At 41.6% G+C, this 22,513-nt stretch overlaps 1 protein-coding gene across 1 annotated transcript in view; it reads left to right on the top strand.

Annotated features, from left to right (window-relative positions):
* The first annotated feature begins 1,751 nt into the window (after window positions 1-1,751).
* HEATR4 (HEAT repeat containing 4) overlaps window positions 1,752-22,513 on the top strand; it is a 39,105-nt gene continuing 18,343 nt past the window's right edge. The window contains 8 exon segments of the mRNA XM_049899420.1: window positions 1,752-2,694; window positions 6,882-7,072; window positions 8,193-8,333; window positions 11,438-11,641; window positions 12,990-13,133; window positions 18,137-18,316; window positions 19,724-19,884; window positions 20,531-20,635. Coding sequence (XP_049755377.1) covers window positions 1,811-2,694; window positions 6,882-7,072; window positions 8,193-8,333; window positions 11,438-11,641; window positions 12,990-13,133; window positions 18,137-18,316; window positions 19,724-19,884; window positions 20,531-20,635 — 2,010 coding nt within the window. The 5' untranslated portion in view covers window positions 1,752-1,810.

Below are 22,513 nucleotides of genomic sequence, written 5' to 3'. Positions count from 1 at the left end.
AATCACTTGTGACCATCCTCCTACCCTTGCCCTAATTTTTCTAGTCCAACTTTTTAAATACCTAGTGCCCTGGTAGCCTTCATGGTTAAGAATAGATGGAGGAACTAAATTTAGTCTTACGTGCAAAAAATCCTGGAAGGATATCATATTAATCATGTGTGACTTAATTTGAGTGAGGTTTTCAATTCTGACCTGGAAACACCTAGATGGAAGTTGGGCCTTAGCAGGTAGAAACACACCAGAGGTTGGGTTTCATACATGGAAGACAGAGGAATAAACCAAACCCTAAGGAAAGAAGGCAGAAACCCTGGTGGCACAGTGGTTAAGAGCTGTGGCTGCAACTAAAACGTCGGCAGTTTGAATCCATCAGCTGCTCCTTGGAAACCCTATGGGGCGGTTCTGTAGGGTTGCTATGAGTCATAATTGACTTGATGGCAACGGGTTTCATCTTTTTGGAAGGAAAGAAGGTACTATGCTGAGCCTCGAGGGGGAAAGAGAAATGAGGTCTCGCTTTCATCCTTGTGTGTAAGGAGGCCTACCTGCCCCTATGAGTGGTGAGAGAGCAGAGCTTGAGCCAAGGCCCGTGTGGCACAGAGGTTAAGTGCTCCCAAGTTGGACTCTGGTAGCCTGGGTTTGAAGCCTGACTCCTCTACTTACGGGCTATGTGATCTGAGTAACAATTTACCTACCTCTCTGAGCCTCAGCTTCTTCCCACAGGAAATGAAAATCATATCTTCCCTATGTAATGCCTTTAGCATAGTATCTGGCACATAGCAAGTAGTCCATAATTGTCAATTATCACGATGAGGCCAAGGGAGTTCTTCAGAAGGAAAAAAAAAGAAAAGAAAAGAAAAAAAAATAACAAAGCAAAACACTAAATCTAAGCATTTGTTCTCTACAGTGTTTTCCATGCTAGCTAAACCTGGAAACAGCCTGCCCAAGAGTTAAGGAAGAGCCAAGGGGGCTCTTGCCAAAATATTCTGCAGCTGTTAAGCATTTTAACAAGGAAGACTATGTAGCAATGTGGGTGATTTTGAAGGGCAGAAGGGGGTAGAAGTAGTCCTTGTGCAGTCTACTTAGAGAGCCAAATATTAACTATGTGAGGTGTCCTGAAATTAAAAGTTAAAAATAAATTGTATGGAATAGGAATGATTTATAAATTCTGGCCATGCTATTCTAGATTGGCCAAGACTTCTCGGAGCAGGTAGGAATTGAGCTGGGCATGGAAATACGGATAGGATTTGTGTTGGGTATGGAAGAAAGGCTATTTCATGTGGGGGGTACAGGAAGAACTGCCAGTATGTGAAGGGGGAATACTCAGAGAAGAGCTGGGAGACTCATTTGGCTCAAGCAGAGGTTACATGTCAGGACAAGGTCATAAACTGGGGTCATAATCATGGAGAACCCTGAATGCCAGGCTTAACTGCCTGAACTTTATGCTATAAGCCTTTTGAACAGAGAGAAAACAACATTTGAGGAAAAACTACAAATGTGGGATACCATTGAAAACTAGTCATCTCTCATAAGGAGAAAAGTTTCTGAGCTTTGTGGACAAATGTGGGAATTGGAAGCAAAGGTCTGATACAAGGTACAAGGAATATTTAGAATGTTGCACCATCTCTTTCTTTTGTCCTTCTAATGCACATGGCTCCCCTCTCCATCTGCCAAGTTTCCTCTTCCCTCATTGATATGCGCTACCAATTTCTGCTCCCCTAGAGTTCCTGTCATGCCCTTAACAGGTGCCTGATCACACCTCCAGGCCCTGCCTCTGGGCCAGCGGAGCGGAAGGAAGCATTTGCTCGGAAGCAACATGAGCAAATCCCCAAAGGAAAAGACCTTTCTCTCCCACCGTTTCCACCAGCCACTCCCACCACGGCTGAGATGGGGCATGATTTTCTGCTACGTGAAACCCAGAAACAATGACGAGTGTGCCTCAGTCTCCAGTGTGCCTCCAGCCTTCCACTTCAGTCCACAGCACTGTCTGCACCTCAAGAACCAGTATTTGAAAAATGCTGCTGCAAACCTTACCTTCTCTCAGGAGGTGGTGAAGCAGCGAGGGCTGCCTTGCATCCCTTATAACCAGTACAGCTTTGACCACCTCTACGATGTAGACAACATCATCCAGTCTCCCAAGATCAGGAAGGCTCGACCTGAGAAACCTGTCAGCTTCAAGTTCTTGGATTCCTCAGATCCCTCAGCGGAGGTCACCTTCCAGGTTGTGAAGACAGAAAGCTCTGCCAATCTTAAAAAGAAGCTGAAAAAATCAAAGTCAGCAAGCACACTGCTGGAAAAACCTCACCCCCGCATCTTTCGTCACTGCAGGGAATCGTCTCTGGTGGGTCTGCCACCTTCTCCAGATGTGGACCTTGGAGAGAGGGAAGCCTGGCTCCCGCCTCTCGAGAAGGAGGCCAGAGCCTGGGAGGCTCTTGTGCTGGAAAAGCTGAACAAGCGCACAGCGCGGTGGATCATGAACAAGCGTCCTCTAAGGCCTGGGGTATCCCCCAACAAGTGGCAGAGCTTCCTGCATCAGCAGTATGACTGGAGTCACATCCGGGATGAGCTCACCTCCGCCAGTGACCTGGAGCTCCTAGATAAGCTGGAGGCAGAAGAAGTAGCGGAGTTTGAAGACAAAAGTATCATTTTGCCTCAGCAAGAGAAAGAGAAGCCAGAGCTGCTGCTTCCTGTTTACTACAGGTAGACTGGCTCGGGCCTCAGCCCTGCCTTTGAGCTTCCCTGGCTCCCCTTCAAGGACTCCTGGGTGGGCCTGCATTCCTCATTTCATAATGCACTCTCCATCAATCCCACCTGTTCTCCACTGCCACCCTGCTGTCTGAGGAATCGCCTTAAAGTAAGGTTTCTCAACCTTGGCACTACTGACTTTTGGGTTGAATCTTTGTTGTGGGGCTGCCCTACACACATTGTAGGATATTTAGTAGCATCCCAGGCCTCTATCCACTAGATGCCAGTAGTACCCTTCAGCCCGTTATATGTTGCTGAGTTGGTTCTAACTCATTGCAACCCTATGTACAACAGAACAAAACACTGCCCAGTCTTGCACCATTCCCACAATCATTGATACGTTTGAGCCCTTTGTTGCAGCCACTGTGTCAATCCATCTCATTGAGGGTCTTACTCTTTTTTGCTCTTTACCTCTACTTTACCAGCATGATGTTCCTCCCCAGGGACTGGTCCCTCCTGATAACATGTCCAAAGTACACGAGACAGTCTCGACATGCTTGCTTCTACGAAGAATTCTTGTTGTACTTCTTTCAAGACAGATTTGTTCATTCTTCTGGCAGTCCATTGTATATTCAATATTCTTTCCAACACCATAATTCAAAGGCTTCAATTATTCTTCGGTCTTCCTTATTCATTGTCGGGCTTTCACATGCATAGGAGGTGATTGAAAATATCACAGCTTGGGTCAGGTACACTTTAGTCCTCAATGTAACATCTTTGCTTTTTAACACTTGAAAGAGGTCTTTTGCAGCAGATTTGCCCGATGCAATACATTGTTTGATTTCCTGACTGCTGCTTCCATGGACATTGATTGTGGACCCAAGTAAAATGAAAACCTTGACAACTTCACTACTTTCTCCATTTATCAGGATGCTACTTATTGGGCCCGTTGTGGGGATTTTTGTTCTCTTTATGTTGAGGTGTAATCCATACTGAAGGCTGTAGTCTTTGATCTTCATTGGTAAGTGTGTGCTGCAAGTCCTCTTGTGTCATCTGCATTTCACAGGTTGTTAATGAGTCTTTCTCCAATCCAGATGCCTTGTTCTTCTTCATATAGTCCAGTTTCTGGGTTTATTTGCTCAGCATACAAATTGAATAAGTATGGTGAAAGGATACAACCCTGATGCATACCGTTCCTAATTTTAAACCGTGCAGTATTCAGTATTCCCTCACTTTGTTCAAACAACTGCCTCTTTATCTATGTACAGGTTCCACATGAGCACAATTAAGTGTTCTGGAATTCCCATTCTTTGCAATGTTATCCATAATTTGTTATGATGCACACAGTCGAATGCCTTTACATAGTCAATAAAACACAGGTAAACATCTTTCTGGTATTCTCTGCTTTCAGCCAAAATCCATCTGACATCAGCAATGATACCCTTTTTCCATGTCTTCTAATCAGGCTTGAATTTCTGGCAGTTCCCTGTCGATATACTGCTACACCCATTTTCGAATTATATTCAGCATAATTTTACTTGCATGTGATATTAATAATATTGTTCAATAATTTCCCCATTCCGTCAGATCAGCTTTCTTTGGAATGGGCACAAATATGGATCTCTTCCAGTCAGTTGGCCAGGTAGCCAACTGACCAGGTATGCTGAATTTCTTGGCATAGATGAGTGAATGCTTCCAGCGTTGCATCTGTTCGTTTAAACGTTTCAATTGGCATTCCATCAATTCCTGGAGCCTTGTTTTTTGCCAATGCCTTCAGTGCAGCTTGGACTTGCCCTTCAGTATCATTAGTTCTTGATCATATGCTACCTCCTGAAATGGCTGCATGTCAACCAATTCTTTTTGTTACTGTGACTCTGTGTATTCCCTCCATCTTCTTTTGATGCTTCCTGTATCGTTTAATAGTTTCTCGTAGAATCCTTCAATATTGCAATTTGAGGCTTGGATTTTTTCTTCAGCTCTTTCAGCTTCAGACATGCCAAGCATGTTCTTCCCTTTTGGTTTTCTGACTCCAGGTCTTCACACATTTCATTATAATACTTTATTTTGTCTTCTCGAGCTGCCCTTTCAAATCTTTTGTTCAGCTCTTTTACTTCATCATTTCTTCTTTTCACTTTAGCTACTCTACATTCAAGAGGAAGTTTCAGAGTCTCTTCTGATATCCATTTTGGTCTTTTTCTTGTTTTTTAATGACCTTTTGCCTTCTTCATTTACGACATCCTTGATGTCAGTCCACAACTTGTCTGGTCTTTGGTCATTAGTGTTCAGTGAGTCAAATCTATCTTGCAATGGTCTCTAGATTCAGGTGGGATAAGTTACTCCAGGTCATACCTTGGCTTTGATGGACTTCTAATTTTCTTCAGCTTCAACTTAAATTTGCATATGAGCAATTGATGGCCTGTTCTGCAGTCGGCCCCTGGTCTTGTTCTGACTGATGATATTGAGCTTCTCCATCATCTCTTTCCACAGATGCAGTCAATTTGATTCTTGTGTATTCTATCTAGCAAGGTCCATGTGTATAGTTGCTGTTTATGCTGTTGAAAAAAGGTACTTGCAATGAAGAATTTGTAGGTCTTGCAAAATTCTATCATGAGATCTTCAGCATCATTTCATCACCAAGGCCATATCTTCCAGCTACCCATCCTTTGTTTCCAACTTTCGTATTCCAATCACCAGTAATTATCAGTGCATCTTGATTGCATGTTTGGTCAATTTCAGACTGCAGAATTTAGTAAAAATCTTCAGTTTTTTCATCTTTGGCTTTAGTGGTTGGTGTGTAAATTTTAATAATAGTCGTATTAACTGGTCTTCTTTGTAGGCTTATGAATATTATCCTATCACTGACAGCATTGTATTTCAGGATAAATCTTGAATTTTTTTTTTTTTTTTTTACAACAAATGCAATGCTATTCCTCTTCACTTTGTCATTCCCAGCATAGTAGACCATATCATTGTCCAATTCAAAATGGCCAACGTCAGTTCATTTCAGCTCACTAATGCTTATGATGATCAATATTCGAGTGTTCCATTACATTTCTGACAATTTCCAATTTTCCTTGATTCATCCTTCATACATTCCATGTTCCAGTTATTAATGGATGTACGCTGTTTCTTCTTATTTTGAGTTGTGCCACATCAGCAAATGAAAATCCCAAAAACTTTACTCCATCCACATCACTAAAGTGGACTCTACGTCGAGGAGGCAGCTCTTCCCCAGTCATATTTTGAGTGCCTTCCAACCTGAGGGATGCCTCCAGACATTGACAAATGACCTATGGGGGAACAAAAATCGCCCCTAGTTGAGAGCCACTGCCTTAAAGGATCCATTCTCAGTCTTCTCTAGCCAACATAGCTATTCTGCTGATACAGTCACTGCCAGGGACTCCCAGAAATGCATCCATGTTGAGAGTGAGGAAGCAGAGAGACCTAGTGGCTCTGGGATTTGTTAGGTCCTGCCTCACTTTGAATTAGAAACCAGTGTGTCATTGACTCGAAAACCAACCACCAGCAGAGCAGAGAACAAAACAACCTGATAGAATAGGATTGCTTGGCATTTCTCAGAGATCGCTACTTTTTCATTAGAAGCTAGAGCAAAGACCAGAGCTATCATAATGTCCCTGATTCCCAAAAGAAAATTAAAAATAGGTAGAAATCCATTTATTTATTCATTTATTGGACAGTTAAAAATTGTGTTCCTACTGCTTGCCAGGTACTCTGTAAAGTGCTGGCAATACAATGTAAATGTGAAAGACATGGACCTATCCTTTAAGGAGCCTGTCTACTGGTGTGGGCAGACATTAAATAATCATACAAATAATAGATGAAGTGAGATAACATAGGAGTTGGGGTCCCTTCCCCAACTGCATGCAATCCTAAGGGTACCAATGCTAAAAAGGTTTATGCTGAGAGCGTGGCCACTCTATCATGCTGTCTAGTGGCTGCAGAATGAGTGGCTCCATCAGTGGAGAAGGAAGGTGACTGTAGGTGGTCCCTTCTGGCAACTCCATATTCAACTGACACTTTGGGGGCAAGACCAATATCTAAGTATAGGTATTCTTTGGATGTTCATGTGTATATGAGCTGAACTTAAAGAGGGGAAGGAGTGAGCTGCAGATCTCATGGCAACGAGGAGCAGTCCATCTTCTACCCTTCCTCCCTTCTCCCCTTCTCTTACTCCTACCAAGATTGCCTGATTACTTGCCACAAGTGCAGACAGCTGAAATAGTGCCTGGCAACAATAAGACTGCTGAGGCTGTCAGTAGAAAGAGGACCAACTACCAGTCCCAAAACCAGAGCTACTTCCGCCAAGTGAATCCCCGAGCTGGAAAGTTTGCTTACTCCACGGACAACACCTTTGAACAGGAGATTTACTTTGGTAATAGAGTGGGCCCTGTGGTGGGGGTGAGGTGGACACGGAGCAGGGCGGTGGGAGGTAGTTGGGGGATAGACACAGTTGTGGGTTTATGGCTTGTCTCTGGATGCAACCTTGGGTGTGGATGAGGCCCAGGATGACCCAGGTTTTCAGGGTAACATCCCCTGGTTACTAGCACAGGAGTTGGGGAAAAGAGGGCAGTAGTATCTCGTGAAGAAGGAACTATTCTCCCTCTTCTCCTTTCTCTATCCTTCTATTTTACTAAGAAGGCTGGAATTGTAAAGTAGGCAAGATTTGATTTTGGAAATAACTGGCCTCTTCTCTATGTACTCTACTTCTTCTCTGTCCACACTTCTCTATTCTGTCACCTTGAGCTATCCCTCACTGAGGTGATATGTTGTGAAGAAATCATGGGCTTTACTGTCGGGTAGATCTAGGTTTGAATTCCGGCTTAGCCACTTCCCAGTAACCTTCAACAAATAATTCCTTGAAGCCTTACGTACTTGGCAAGTAGCATGTAAAACGATGTTAACACAAATGCACTTGGAGTAATGTGTAAACAAGAAAGCATCTAAAATGCTTCTTGCCCAATGCCTGGCACACAGAAGGGGCTCGATAAATGTCTACTACCTTCCCCTCCCATCTTGCTATCCTTTAGAGTCTAGGTTTCCAGGACATCTTATGTAGGTCTGCATGTTTCTTCTTTCCTGATCTCATCTTGCTCTTAAACTGCTGTCAGCAGAAAGTCTTTTAAAAGTGTTTTAACAGAATTATTCAGACCAAGGTATTAATGACTGATTTAGAGATTAATTAGGTACTCTTCCTTTAGTATCTATTTTTTCACAGTGGACAATCCTATAAGTTAAATAGGTTCTGCCTTACTGATAGAAAACATCAGCATCCTTGGTTCTCAGGTATCTCTGAGCATTCTCTATGAGGCCACCAGCTGTGACATTCCTAAGCAACAATCACCTAGCAAGGATGTGTCCACAACATGGTAGTCATGGGTCCCTGGGACTCACATAGGGCAAAAAGGAATTGTGTCTGATCATGGTGACTAGAAACCCAGAAAGAGGGGCAGGAGGGAGGCGCTGGGGGACTCATTATTTTTGTCTGTTCACAGACAATGTCCAGATCATCCAGAAGGCTGGAGCAAAGGGAGACCAAATTTTCCTGGAAAACCTCAATCAGTACAACAAGCAGCTGCGTAAGGTCTTCCCTGAAACTCCAGAAAAGTGGAGCTCCCAGTCAATTCCTGAAGCATGTAAGCAGGAAGCTGGTAATGGGGGGGTAATGATGGAAGTGTGGCTATTTAAGGCCCCTAGGTCATGGGCTAGGGCACCACCAGCTTCTAGGGGAGTCTCTTTCTACTAATTAAAAGTCATCTCATAAAATTATAAAACACAACTGCAACTAGGAAGAGCTTCAATGGAGTACCTGTTCAGCTGAAATCAAATCTAACTTAGGTGTAACCAAGTGGTTTAGGGCTAATAATTACCAATGAGGAAGGTTCCACATCAAATTCTTCTAGAGCAAGTATGTAAAACCCCTGACCCAGCCCCACACATTCTGTCCTTTTCCCTTGGGCTGCCTCTACCTTCTTACTCCACACTAAGCCCATACCTGCCTCAGGTCCTAAGGCTTTCCTCTGTTGTAAGTCTCTATTTCACAAGTACATCATTTATCATACTCTAAGACAGATGCAGAGGTGACCAAGAATGTGCTTATCAAACAAAATGTATCCATCCTCCAAGAGACTATGTCTCTGTTTTCTACAACTCTTCTCTTTGTAGTGCCATTATTCAGATGGGCTCCCTAGTATGTAGAAACTAACAGTAGTAGTGACACATTTTTTTCTTCACCAGCCCCCAACCTCTGTCTCTAGTGCTGCCTGGTTAGGCAACAGCCACTAGGGTAGAAGGGGTGCTAATGATGGCAGCTATGGGCAACTTCCCCCAAACTCACACACTCTCCACCTTTGTTGAGGACCACCACTATGATGCAGTGGAGAAAACACCCAGACAGGCCTCAGGTCAGGTCTTGGCAAGTCACCTTCTGGGGCTTCAGCTATTTCATTAAAATGGAGACACTAATCATTTCTACAGCAAGGCAATTTTGTGATACTTGTATGAGGTGACGTTGTGAATATGTTTTTTAAACCATTATGTACAGTAAAAACTCTAGGCATTATCATTAGTATACTACCTTCCTCCACAAACCAATTCCATTCTTCATGTTTTTGCCTCTGAGAATAGGCAAATCCATAGAGAAAGAAAGTAAACTGGTGGTTGCCAAGGGCTGGGGAAAGGGGCAAATGGGTACATGGTTTCTTTTTGGGGTGATGAAAATGTTCTAAAATTAGATGATGATGATAGTTGCATAACTCTGTGAATATACTAAAAACCAGGACACTGCACACTTTAAAAGGATGAATTTTAGAGTATGTGAATTATACCTCAATAAAGCTCTTATTTTAAAAAAGTCCTCAGAGGGTCCTGCTGCTTTCCCAGAAGTTTTCATCCCCTACCTCACTTGCTTCATAGGCATTTTTTTCCCCACAGGTACTGGACACCTCCCCTCAGATATAGAACATTTAATAAATGATGCTATACGAGTTGTCACATCAAACTTTTTAAAACAGCATTTGAGATTGAGCTGGGGGAAGTCAGTATAGTAATATACACACACCTTCTGATAACCATTTTATTAATCATCTCAGGAAACGGAGTTAGGTATGAAACGACCTGGAAAAAGTAGGAAAATTCCTGGGGTTAGATGTGGTAGATTTTTTTTCCCCTCCATTTTGTTAAATTGAAAAACTTGAATGATTTCTTTAAAATTATGAAAATCATCAAGACAAGAGTATGCCCAGAAGTTCACTATAGTTCCTACATACCAAACACAGGTTGTATGCTATGAGTTATAAACACAAGGACCCCATTTGTTTCTGCCTTCAAATTGTACTGTGCCTTTTGTCCCAGAGAAAATGAAAAGGTTCTTTGTGTACTGCCTTTGGCTGACTTTTGATGTGAAAGTTAACTAGAGGATGTGTTTCTACCTGCATACTAGTAGAGCTCAAAGGACTAGAAGTAAAGTAGATAGTGGTAATAATACTTGTTTATTCCCATAGAGGTTAAGTACCAGACATTCAAGACGGTCTTGCCACAATCTATTTTTACTCCTTCAGAAGGGGGATAGAGAGGGAGTGGGGTTAATTCAGCTGTGTCTCTGTTCCCTGGGATGGGTTTCAAGCAGGCTGAGAGAAGAGAAGTGAGGGAATGTGATGTGACAAATTGTCTACTTGCAGGGTGGGAGCATATGTCTGGAGCTGGGTCCACAGTCCAGGCTGCATCCATCCTGTACTGCAAAGGAAGGAAGCCTCAACACTCTGCTGAGTGCCCCAGCATGACCAAGCTGGGCGAGGGGCATTTGGAGGAGATGGCTATATGACATCTGAGATGAACTACCCTGGAGTCTCACAGGACTCTGTACATTAGAAGTAGCCTATGTATTGCCCTCTTTGCTCAAAGAAAAAAAAAGATTCACAGCAAATCTGAAGGTGTTAGAATTGGAATGAAATCTTGGAAGAAACAGAAATGGTTAATAGTGATGGATCAGAACATGAGACTGATAGGCAAGGTAGCAAATAACGAATTTAGTAAGTCTGGAAATGTTTTTCTCTCTGTCTTCCCTTCTCCTTCTCTACACAGCTTCTTTTCTGAGAATGAGGCTTTCTGAATTTGTTTGATATCATGGAGTCCAGAAAACATAACTATAACTATTTTTATTTAACAACTATACACAACTATGTTTACATAATAATTCTGTCTTTTTCTGTTCTCAAATTTCTGTTATTTGTCATAACTTGGAAAATCTTTAAAATTTAGCAGCTTGTAGTACCATTCCTCCCTCAAAATTAAAAATATTAAAAAGAAAACTTAGTAAATCAGGAATTAAAAGCCAACTACACTCCATTGTAAATTGCAATATATCAAATACTGAATTTTTATGAGCAAACTTTGTTACACATAAACATATTTATGCTCTTAAAGATTTATTAAGCTTATAAAAAGGTTTGTACATATTTTGGTTTCTCTCTCTGGTCTCCCCCCATCACCATGGCTGTATCATTTTTTAACATCTCTCTCCCACCATCATGACTTTGTTATTTCTGTAGTCTGGACTCTTCATAACTCCTTATTAGAATTATACTCAATTCCCTATATAATCATGGGAAAACTTGCTCTAGAGAGGTTTGTTTTTTCTTGGTGTTAGTCACGTACAGGACAACGATGCTAGTTGGGAAGCCTATGTGGCAGGGCCTAGGGCACCGGGGCGAGAAGACCTCACATTGCCATGTTGACACAGCTTGTAGGCCCATGAAAGGAGGTATACGCTGGGCTGCTTTGCCCATCCCGCCCAAGGATCTGTTGCTGCAAGCGGGTGAGAAGGACACGTACACTAAGTCCAGGAGACAGCGGAAGCAGGCAAAGTCACCGAAGGAGGATGTGACCTGGGAACTAGTGGTCCTGCGGAGGATGCTACAGGAATGGAGGACTGCCTGGTCTCTGAGTGAGTGAAGGGAGGTCCTGAGACATCGGTATGTATTTAAGAGGGGGTGGTCTCACCTTGTACTAGAGTATCTCTATCTTTTTAAATCCATCCCTGTCTTCTGAGATGTAAAGATCTGGTTGCCTCACCAAAGCTAGACTAGTCAAGAGCCTTGCACACAAGGGGTGTCAGATGAATGCCAGTTTACATATATCTGGGTGCTTTCTGCAAGGGTAGGCAGAAAGGCCAGGAGAGGGAAATCATATTCCCATTTTACTTCAGTAATTTGTGGAAACTCATTACACTAAGAACTAGGCAGGGATCCTATCTTGCTCATCTCTGGAACTTTATGCCCAATAAATGATGCACAAAGGGAAGGATGAAATAATGCTGCCCAAGCAATGAAAATGTAGTGATCAAAAGAAACTGTAGCTGACTGTGGTAAAAACAACCCCTCTCTAATTCATTTGCAAAGCTGAGATTATCATATGTCTACTCTGACTTCAGAGATACGGGAGTAGAAGGCAGAGATATGGGACTCTCTAGGGCAAAGTAGGGGCCCAGCAAGAACTGTTGAAAGCTACGGTATTTGAGGACTTGAGGGCTGCTGGCTTTCGAAACATGAGAGACTAGTACAGGAAAAAGACGGGTGATCCATTAAGTAAAAAGGATCACATAAATGAAAAATGGTTGAAAAAGAGATTCTCCATTAAGCGTACTATAGTAGGGAGCATCCAGAGATAATAGGAGCATTGAAATCAAAGTCTGAAACCTGCAAAGAGAACAGGCGGTAACCAAAATGACCAGGACCTTGAAAGGCAGGTGGAAGAGGCCTCAAAGGCGAGGAAACCTAATGATCATCACAATAATCGACCTGTACTGAGGCCTCATTTTCTGCCAAGCATCTTGCTAAACACTTTGTCTAGTTAATACATTTAGTCCTCAAAATAATTTAATATGGTAGGTTCTAGTATTATTCCCATTTTACAAATGAGAAATCTCAGGCTCAGAGAGGTTAAGTAGTTTATCTGAGGTCACACAGCTAATAACCAGGATTCCAAACCAGCTATGTTAAACACTATGTTTTACTGCCCCTTTGATTTTCCAGATGGCAACAATCAAGAATTTAAGCAAAGAGAATAGAAGATAAGATAGAATTGGAGGAAGTTTTGTTTGGGAACTGAGAGGGTACATGGATCATCAGAGAAATAACTTCCCCAAGGACCCCATCTCTAGGGCTCTTTATTCTTCTGGGCTAATGTTTTGCTAGAATTGTCCTCGGGGAAATGTGACTTCTTGTCACCTGCCTGTGGTACAGTATCTAATTCTAACCAGGTGGTTCTCTTCCATTTCCCTCACTGTGGCATAGTCATCAAGTGGCACCATGAGACAGTGGAGGGCCTGCAACGGAACCTGACAGACATGCATGATGACATCCGGATCCAAGCCATCATCACGTGTGCCACGGCAGCTTTGGAGCGGCCCCGGATGGCTACCAGCCAGGGGGACTCAGGTGAGAGCCAGGACTAGAATGCTTATAAGCAACTCACAGAGCCACAGAACATTTGATTTGGTGGGGACTTTGGAGCTCATCTAAACAAATGTGGATATCAAGACCCAAAGACTGGCCTGAATTTATACAACTTATCAGCAGTAGAGGAGTCCCTGGGTAGTACAAAAAGGTTAACATGTTTGGCTGCAAACCAAAAGGTTGGAGGTTCAAGTCCACCCAAAGGTGCCTCAGAAGAAAGGCCTGGAGATCTACTTGTGAAAAAGTAGCCATTGAAAACCCGATAGAACACATTCCACTCTGATACACATGGGGTTGCCATGAGTTGCGGTTGACTTGATGGCAACTGGTTCTGTTTTTGGTTTGTCAGCAACAGAGATGATATATAGATGATAAACAGAGATGATTAAAATTCCTGACTTCTAGTCCAATGCCTTTTGTACACCTCACTGCCTTCTGTTTGCTCAGTGGCTTGCGGAGAAGTTTACATTTCCCCACTTTGAGAGATACCATTCATAATAGTAAAAAACTACACTTTAAAAAATACTTTCCCTCCAACTCCGTTTTAGCTCTGCTCATGACAGCACATCTCTAACTTAGTATGGCCCAAACTGAATTCATTACTGTCCCCATAGACCCCATCTCTATTAACTGCCCCAGTTTCTGAGCCAGGACCCTGGAAGTCATTCTGGACAACTCCTTCTTCTTCCCACAGCCAGTTAATCATTAAATGCCACTGTCTCAATATGCATTGTTACGAGGTCCTTAACACAGGGGGGCTTCCTGGATTGGCAAAAATATCCATGCATGGGAGAGGGTGGTATATCCGTGGGAACAGCGGAAGCCTCATGCTGGGACCTCTTGCAGACTTTGCCTGACATGTCTCTTCACTTGTAAACTTTCTGGTAATAAATGGATGACTGTAAGTATTAAAAAAAAAAAAATTTCCATTGTTTTCTCCCTCCTAAATCTCTCATTTTTTCTCCTAAACTATGAAAGAAATATGTAACTGTTAATGTTAGTAAATATATATGTATTCTCCCAACCTCTTTCCCAGCTCCCTACCCCACCTCCAGGTAGCCAGTATTTACAGTTTGGCATATATCCTTCTACATCTTTCCCATATGCCAACATATAAAAGCATCTTTTCTATTAATTACAAAAATGAGTGTTGAATATGATCAGGCACTTTGTGGTTTCCTCATTTATTTATGGATATGAGGAATTCTGTTGTTAAGTTCTTAGAATAAATCCGACCAGATCACGGTATGTTATCCTTTTATAACTCCACTCAGCTTGATTTGTTAATTCTTTAGAATTTTTTTTATCTACACTCATAAGTGAGATTAGTATATACTTTTGTTTTTATTTATACTATTTTCATTAAGTTTTAGTTTTTCCTAGCTTTGTAAAATTAATTGAGGGGTTCTCCATTTTTCCCAAATAGTCTGTAGTCTTTTGAAGAGGAAAAATCAATAGCTTTTCTCTTTACTAGCAATAAGCAGTTAAAAAGAAATAGGTAAAATTTCTCATCTACAAGAGCCATAAAATTGTAATTTACAGAGGAACTAGTTAATAAGACACAGGACCCAGATGATAAAAACTGTAAAATGCTACTGCAAGGATGTAAAATGTGACTGCCTCTTATTTCTCAAATGCCCTCTCGAATATTAACTTTTATTAGATTACTTTTATTTATCACTCTGTATAAGGAGCCCTGATGGCACAGTGGTTAAGCACTCGGCTGCTAACCAAAATGTGGGTGGTTTCAACCCACCAGCCACTCTGTGGGACAGAGATGGGGCAGTCTGCTTCTGCAGAGGTTACAGCCTTGCCATTTGACAAAATCCAATACCGATTCCTCGTAAAAACTCTCAATGAAATACATATAGAAGGGAAATACCTCAACATAATGAAGGACATCTATACAAAACCAATAACCAACATCATTTGTAAAGGAGAGAGGCTGAAAGCATTCCCGTTGAGAACGAGAACAAGACAAGGATGCCCTTTATCACCACTCCTATTTAACATTGTGCTGGAGGTCCTAGCTAGAGCAATAAGGCAAGAAAAAGAAATAAAGGGCATCCAAATTGGTAAAGAGGAAGTAAAACTGTCCCTATCTGCAGATGATATGAATCTACACACAGAAAACCCGAAAGACTCCAAGAGAAAACTACTGAAACTAATAGAAAGATTCAGCAGAGTAGAAGAATACAAAATAAACATACAAAAATTAGTTGGATTCTTGTACACCAATAAAGAGAATGATGAAAAGTAAATCAGGAAAACAATACCATTTATAATAGCTGCTAAAAAAAAAAAAAATACTTAGGAATAAGTCTAACCAGGGATGTAAAAGACCTACCTATACAAAGAAACTACAAAACACTACTGCAAGAAACTAAAAGAGATCTACATAAATGGAAAAACATACCATGCTCATGGATAGGTAGACTCAACATAATGAAAATGACAATTCTACCCAAAGCAATCTACAAATACAATGCAACCCTGATCCAAATACCAACAACATTCTTTAAAGAGATGGAAAAATTAATCATTAACTTTATATGAAAAGGGAAGAGGCCCCAGATAAATAAAGCACTACTGAATAAGAGGAATAACGTAGGAGGACTTGTGCTACCTGACCTCAGAACCTACTATAAAGCTATGGTAGTTCAAACAGCCTGGTAATGGTACAATGACAGATACATTGACCAATGGAACAGAATTGAGAACCCAGATGTAAATTCATTCACTGATGGTCACCCAAAGTCCATCAAATGGGGAAAAAAACAGTCTTTTTAACAAATGGTGCTGGCAAAACTGGATGTCCATCTACAAAAACATGAAACAGGACCCATACCCCACACTATACACAAAAACTAATTCAACATGGATCAAAGACCTAAAAATAAAACCAAAAACTATAAAATCATAGAAGAAAAAATAGGATCAATGCTAGAAGCCCTAATACACAGCATAAAGAGGATACAAACCACAACTAACAATACACAAACTCTAGAAGATAAGCTAGATAACTGAGATCTTCTAAAAATTAAACACTTAAGCTCATCAAAAGACTTCACCAAAAGAGTAAAAAGAGAACCTACAGACTGAGGAAAAATTTTTGGCTATTACAAATCAGACGAAGCTCTAATCTCTAAAATCTACAGGAAAATCCAACACTTCTACAACAAAAAGACAAAAAATCCAATTAAAAAATGGGCAAAGGAAATGAACAGACACTTCACCAAAGGAGACACTCAAGCAGTGATCAGACACATGAGGAAATGCTGGAGATCACTAGCCATTAGAGAAATGCAAATCAAAACCACGATGAGATACCATCTCACCCCCAGCATTACTGGCAGGATTAAAAAAAAAAAAAAATGTTGGAGAGGCTGTGGGGAGACTGGAACTCTTATGCACTGCTGATGGGAATGCAAAATGGTAAAACTAGTTTGGAAAACAATATGCCACTTCCTTAAAAAGCTAGAAATAGAAATACCATATGATCCCGCAATCCCGCTCCTAGGAATATACCCTAGAGAAATAAGAGCTGTCACATGAATAGACATATGCACACCTGCGTTTATTGCAGCATTGTTCACAATATCAAAAAGATGGAAACAATCTCGATGCCCATCAACAGATGAATAGATAAACAAACTATGGTACATACACACAATGGAGTACTATGCAACCATAAAGAACAACGATGAATCTCTGAAACATCTCACAATATGGATGAATCTGGAGGCCATTATGCTGAGTGAAATAAGTCAATCACAAAAGGTTAAATATTGTATGAGATACTACTATAAACATTCATGAAAAGGTTTACACACAAAAAGAAACAACCTTTGATGGTTACAAGGGAGCGGAGCGGTGGGGATGGAAAATCACTAAATTTGACAATAGATAAGTGGTAACAGTGGTGAAGGGTAAGACAGTACACGATACTGGGGAAGCCAGCATAACTTGTACAAGGCAAGGTCATGGAAGCACCATAGACACATCCAAACTCCCTGAGGGACCGGATTACTGGGATGGGGGCTGTGGGGACCATGGTCTCAGGGGACATCTAGCTCAACTGGTATAACATAGTTTATATTAAAAAAAAATGTTCTATATTCTCCTTTGGTGAGTAGCATCTGGGGTCTTAAAAGCCTGTGAGCAGCCATCTAAGATACTCCACTGGTCTCACCCCTTCAGGAGCAAGGGAGATGAAAACTAAAAACACAAGAGAAAGATTAGCCCAAAGGAGTAATGGACTACAACTACCACAGCCTCCACCAGTCTAAGTCCAGTACAACTAGATGGTGCCTGGCTACCACCACTGACTGCTCTGACAGGGATCACAATAGAGGGTCCTGGACAGAGCTGGAGAAAAATGTAGAATAAAATTCTAACTCACCAAAGAGGACCAGACTTACTGGCCTGACAGAGCCTGGAGAAACTCCGAGAGTATGGCCCCTGGATACCCTTTAATGAAGTCATTACTGAGGTTCACTCTTCAGCCAAAGATTAGACAGGCCCATAAAACAAAATGAGACTAAAGGGGCACACCGCTCAGGGGCAAGGACTAGCAAGAAGAAAGGGACAGGAAAGCTGGGAACAGGGAACCCAAGGTCGAGAAGAGAGAGTGTTCATATGTCATAGGGTTGTTAACCAATGTCTTAAAACATTATGTGTACTAACTGTTTAATGAGAAACTAGTCTGTTCTGTAAACCTTCATCTAAAGTACAATTAAAAAAAAAAAAAGATTACAGCCTTGGAACCCCTATGGGGTAGCTGTACCTTGCCTAATATGGCTTGTCCTGAACCCTAAAATCCTGTCCATTGCAGGGGCTCAGCTAACTCTAGTTACATTTAAGTAGCAGTAAGCACCTGCAACTGAGACCAAAGTTCGCCACCATGTGGCACTAGAAAGGAAGGTGTGTTTAACAGAAAAGCAAAAGGGCCAGTACCCTCTTACCTGGCCCTCTTCTGATCACAGATGTGGAGACTGTGAATGACCCACCTATCCAGGACTTGCCAGAGGTGCTACAGCCCGCGCTGAAGGCTGCTCTTTGTGACAAGAATGCCAATGTACAGATGGCGGCAGCGGTATGCCAATATGCCATACAGTCACATAATACCCTTGCCCGGGACATCATGCAGACTGCCCTTTTGAAGGGTGAGTAGCTCCCTGTTATTTCTGACCTAGGAATAGAAGGTAAAGAATTACCTAACCATCAGCTTTTCCCAATCCTTGCCTTTCCATTATCATGCTCTGTGATGTATGCTATATTATCGGAGGTTTGGGTTTATGAATAGTAGAACACTCAGAAATTAGTTCTTCTAGATATTTTTACAAAAAGAGGTGGACTGCCACCAAGTGGTACGTGGGCTATGACGTCAAGGATAAAATAGCTAAGCTTTTCATAGATACATTTGAGTAGAAACCACACCTATTTTCATGCCACCTAATTTTTAAAAATATTTAATATTTTTGATGTGTAATGGTTATAAAATTTTAATATTTTCAATATATGTTATTAAATTGACTTTCAAAAAACAGGTATCAATTTATACTCTCACCAGCAGTACATGAAAATGGCCTTTTCCTGCACCCTCTCTCACGGGTTATTTTTGTCTTTTTTGTTGTTATTCTTGAGGATATACACAGCAAAACATACACTAATTCAACAGTTTCTACATGTACAATTTAGTGACACCGATTACATTCTTCCAGTTTTGCAACCATTCTCACTCTCCTTTTCTGAGTTGTTCCTTCCCTATTAACATAAACTCATTGCCCCCTAAGGTTTCTATCTAATCTTTCGAATTGCTATTGCCAATTTGATTCCCCATATAGATGGTTCTTAAAAAAGCATAATGCTCAAGGCAGACCTTTTTTACTAGTTAAGCTAAACTATTGTTTGGTGTTAAGGCTTCAGGGGATATTTTTGGTTTAAGGTTTAAAGATCTCAGGGCAATAGTTTCAAAGGCCACCTTTTATTTTAACTTGAAAAGATGATGTAACAGTATTAATGAATACTTTGCGAAAATTTAAAAATCAGTATCTGAACACATCATGCTTCCCACTTTTGCACATTAACCTCTAGGCATGGTTCACCTGCACTGTTGGAGTCAGTCAAGAAGGCTGTTAGATGACAGGCCCACAGTACCTCCTCTGGAAAGTGGTCATTCCTTGTCTTGATGTGGGGAATAACTGGGTTACTGGTTCGGCCTTCTCCAGACACTCAACAGCTTAATTCACCTGCCTTAGGAACCTCACCCCACCTTCTCAGCCTCCGGGAGGAAACACATCTGCAGACGAGAAGTGCCTTACTGTTGTTACCTAACAGGAGTGTTTTAGGATTTGACTCTTCAGGTTGAGATTTTTCAGTTTATATTTAAAACCTTGATTGGACTCATTTAAATATGGTTTAAATAGCAGACTGGCTTTCTAGAATGAGTGGGACACAGGGGAGAAAGCTATTAGGCAGGTAGCAGCCTTGGGTACCAATCCGAAGGCTGTTTTCTCTGGGGGACAACAGATCACCATTCTGGACTCTTCCTCCCCATCCTACTGTGGCAGGTAATATTGTGGACAGCTGGGCTGCAGCGCAGTGCTTGGCTCTGGAAGGTGATGCCACTTACCCCGTAATTAAGAGGATCCTCAATCAACTGTTTAACAAGAAGGACGAGGACACTGAGGACCAATCCTGTATTCTCCTGAGCCATCTCAGCGGGAAGACAGTATGTGTCCATTAGAGCGTCAGAAAAAAAAACCAAGGTTTGAGGGACAAGTGGGCCTCTGGGGCCAGTGTATGTAAGCAATCCAAAATGCAGGTGGTCAGGTAGGGTGATCTCAAACATAGAAAGTGGACTAAGCATGGGTACACCTGGGCACAGAGATATATACAAAAAGTGCCAATACAGCCAAGAGAAAGGCAAGAAGAGCAGACTGAAGATGGTTCCTAACTGTGTATGCAATGAGTCATGACAGAGAATTTGCTTCTCCTAGTTTACCATGGAAAACTGTACATACCTATAAGTGTGTTTAGTTACTTTCAGTAGAAATATGAAACTCACAAAGATTGAGGCATACACAAATCATTTTAAGGATAAATACAATTAAAGTCAAGGAGAGAAGGCCCTAGTTTTCTGTTCAGATTATTAAATCTGTATTTTGTTCCCAGATTTATGATCCCAGAGTCAGTAGGCTAAGATGGAAAAGTACCCCATGTCTTGTAAACCCACTCTTTGCTTTGCTAGGGATGGGCAGCTCATGTACTTGTGACATTAATTATGCTGGATACCATGTTATGATGTAACCCCTCCAAGATTTTCATTACCTCTAAAAGTGACTGTGAATACCCGTACATACCTTCCATCTCCTCAGACCCTGATACACACCATGCTTGCTGTGGAGCTGAACAGCCGTCAATGGAAGGACCGGATTGTTGCCTGCCGGGCTCTGTCCCGGATCAGTGGAAATGTCAGTTTGGTAAATCTTCTCTTTCTGCACTTCGAGGACAGGAAGCTTAAGCAAGGCTGGGCTTGGGGCCCTTCTACTTTTTGTTGCTACCTACCATCCCATTCTTACCAAAAGAATCTCCATCTCCACATTGCTACCCCAGACCACTAATCCAAAATTGTCTTCAAATGCTGACATGTCTTTCTGTGACTTAAGCCAGTGTAGTTCTCAGTGTGGTGGCAGTCCACAAACTGACCCACAATGAAATAAGTATAAACATAGAGAGCAAAAGTTTAGAAACTTTTATAGTAATTTGACATTGTCTCAACACCAATATATTTTATAAAAGATTCCATCAACAACATATTTTTTCCCCCAAAATACTGATAAGCACTGACTTAAACTACTCAACAACCCACCTTTGTTAGTGTCTACGGTGACTCTCCCAGAATGTTCAGCACACACATGAAGAAGGTATAAAACACAGTCCCTACTTTCAAAAAACTGACAGTGTAATTGGAGCAACAAGGGTAACACAAGCGAATGCTTTAAGAACAAGCAATAAATGTAAGACACTCGCAAAATTTTTCAGAGAAAGAAAGAAGATATTAGTGTGGGCTGAACTCATCAGTTAAAGTTTTGTGAAGGAGTGTGGGACAGGTGAACGAGACTTGAACAAAAAAGGGAATATAAGGCAAGGGAAACTATGACTATCACTTAGGCTTTCACCTGACCTCCTTTTTGCCATTATTTCCAAACCATCTTCAGATGCCCAAATGAGATTCTTCTTCCACTCTTTTTCTTGTAACATTGGGTAACTCCCAAATGGCCCAGAACACTGCCATTCCCATGAGAAGTGAATACCTTCCACTCTTTAGCACTCACCTTTTTTTAAATAATTTATTTTATTTTCAGCCCTCACCTTTTGAGGTAGGAAGCACAAATTCTGGCCATTCAGTGTAATCACATAAAGATATTTTAGAGTGAGTTAATTCTGTCTCAAGTGCTGTAGTACCCTGCTACTAAAGTCCTGGACTGGTAGTACAGGCATCACATGGGAGCTTGTTAGAAATGCAGACTCACCTCAGGGCAACTCAATCAGAATCTGTGTTTTAACAATATAATTTTAACAATATCTGATGCATTTGCATGTTCGCCTCCTCAGCACTTGTCACTAAGGATTGCCAACTGAAAGTAAAAAGGTATGCAGAGCTCACAGGGGACAAGGTAAAGACATGAAGGCTTCATGTCAGACTGCTGGAATTAAGAAAGGCAGTATGTCCATCAGTTCTTTCACTCACTCAGTAAGCAAGCAGTTTCTGACCACATCCTACATACTAGACTAGCACTAGGGATGCGAAGATGAATAAAATGTCTTCTCTGTCTTCAAGGATCTCATGGTAAATGTTACAAATAGCCACGACAGCAGTAGCTATGTCACTCTGGTGATTTCCTGTGCTCATGGAGGGCAGATAGGACTTCACGGAGAAGATGCTATTTGAGCTAAATCCTAAAGGGAGAGTTGGAAAACAACAGGTACCAGGTAGGGTGAGGAGCTCTGGTGGCACAGTGGTTAAAGCACTTGGCTGTTAACTGAAAGGTTTGCAGTTTGAACCCACCAGCCACTCCATAGGAGAAAGATGTGGCAATCTGCTTCTGTAAAGATTTACAGCCTTGGAAACCCTATTGGGCAGTTCTACTCTGTCCTATAGGGTTGCTATGAATTGGAATTGACTCGATGGCAATGTGTGGTTGGGTTACCAGGTAGAGTGGAGAAGAGATATTTCAGGCAAGGAGAATAGCTTGGACACAATTACAAAAATACTGAGTACAACCATAGCAATCTTTGTTTCCTCTCCCATAAGAGAAATAGACTTTTAATACATAAGATGACCAACCATCCTGGTC

This window comes from Elephas maximus, chromosome 10 (assembly GCF_024166365.1).
Source record: "Elephas maximus indicus isolate mEleMax1 chromosome 10, mEleMax1 primary haplotype, whole genome shotgun sequence".
Lineage (NCBI taxonomy): Eukaryota > Metazoa > Chordata > Mammalia > Proboscidea > Elephantidae > Elephas > Elephas maximus.
This window is presented reverse-complemented; position numbering and strand designations above follow the sequence as displayed.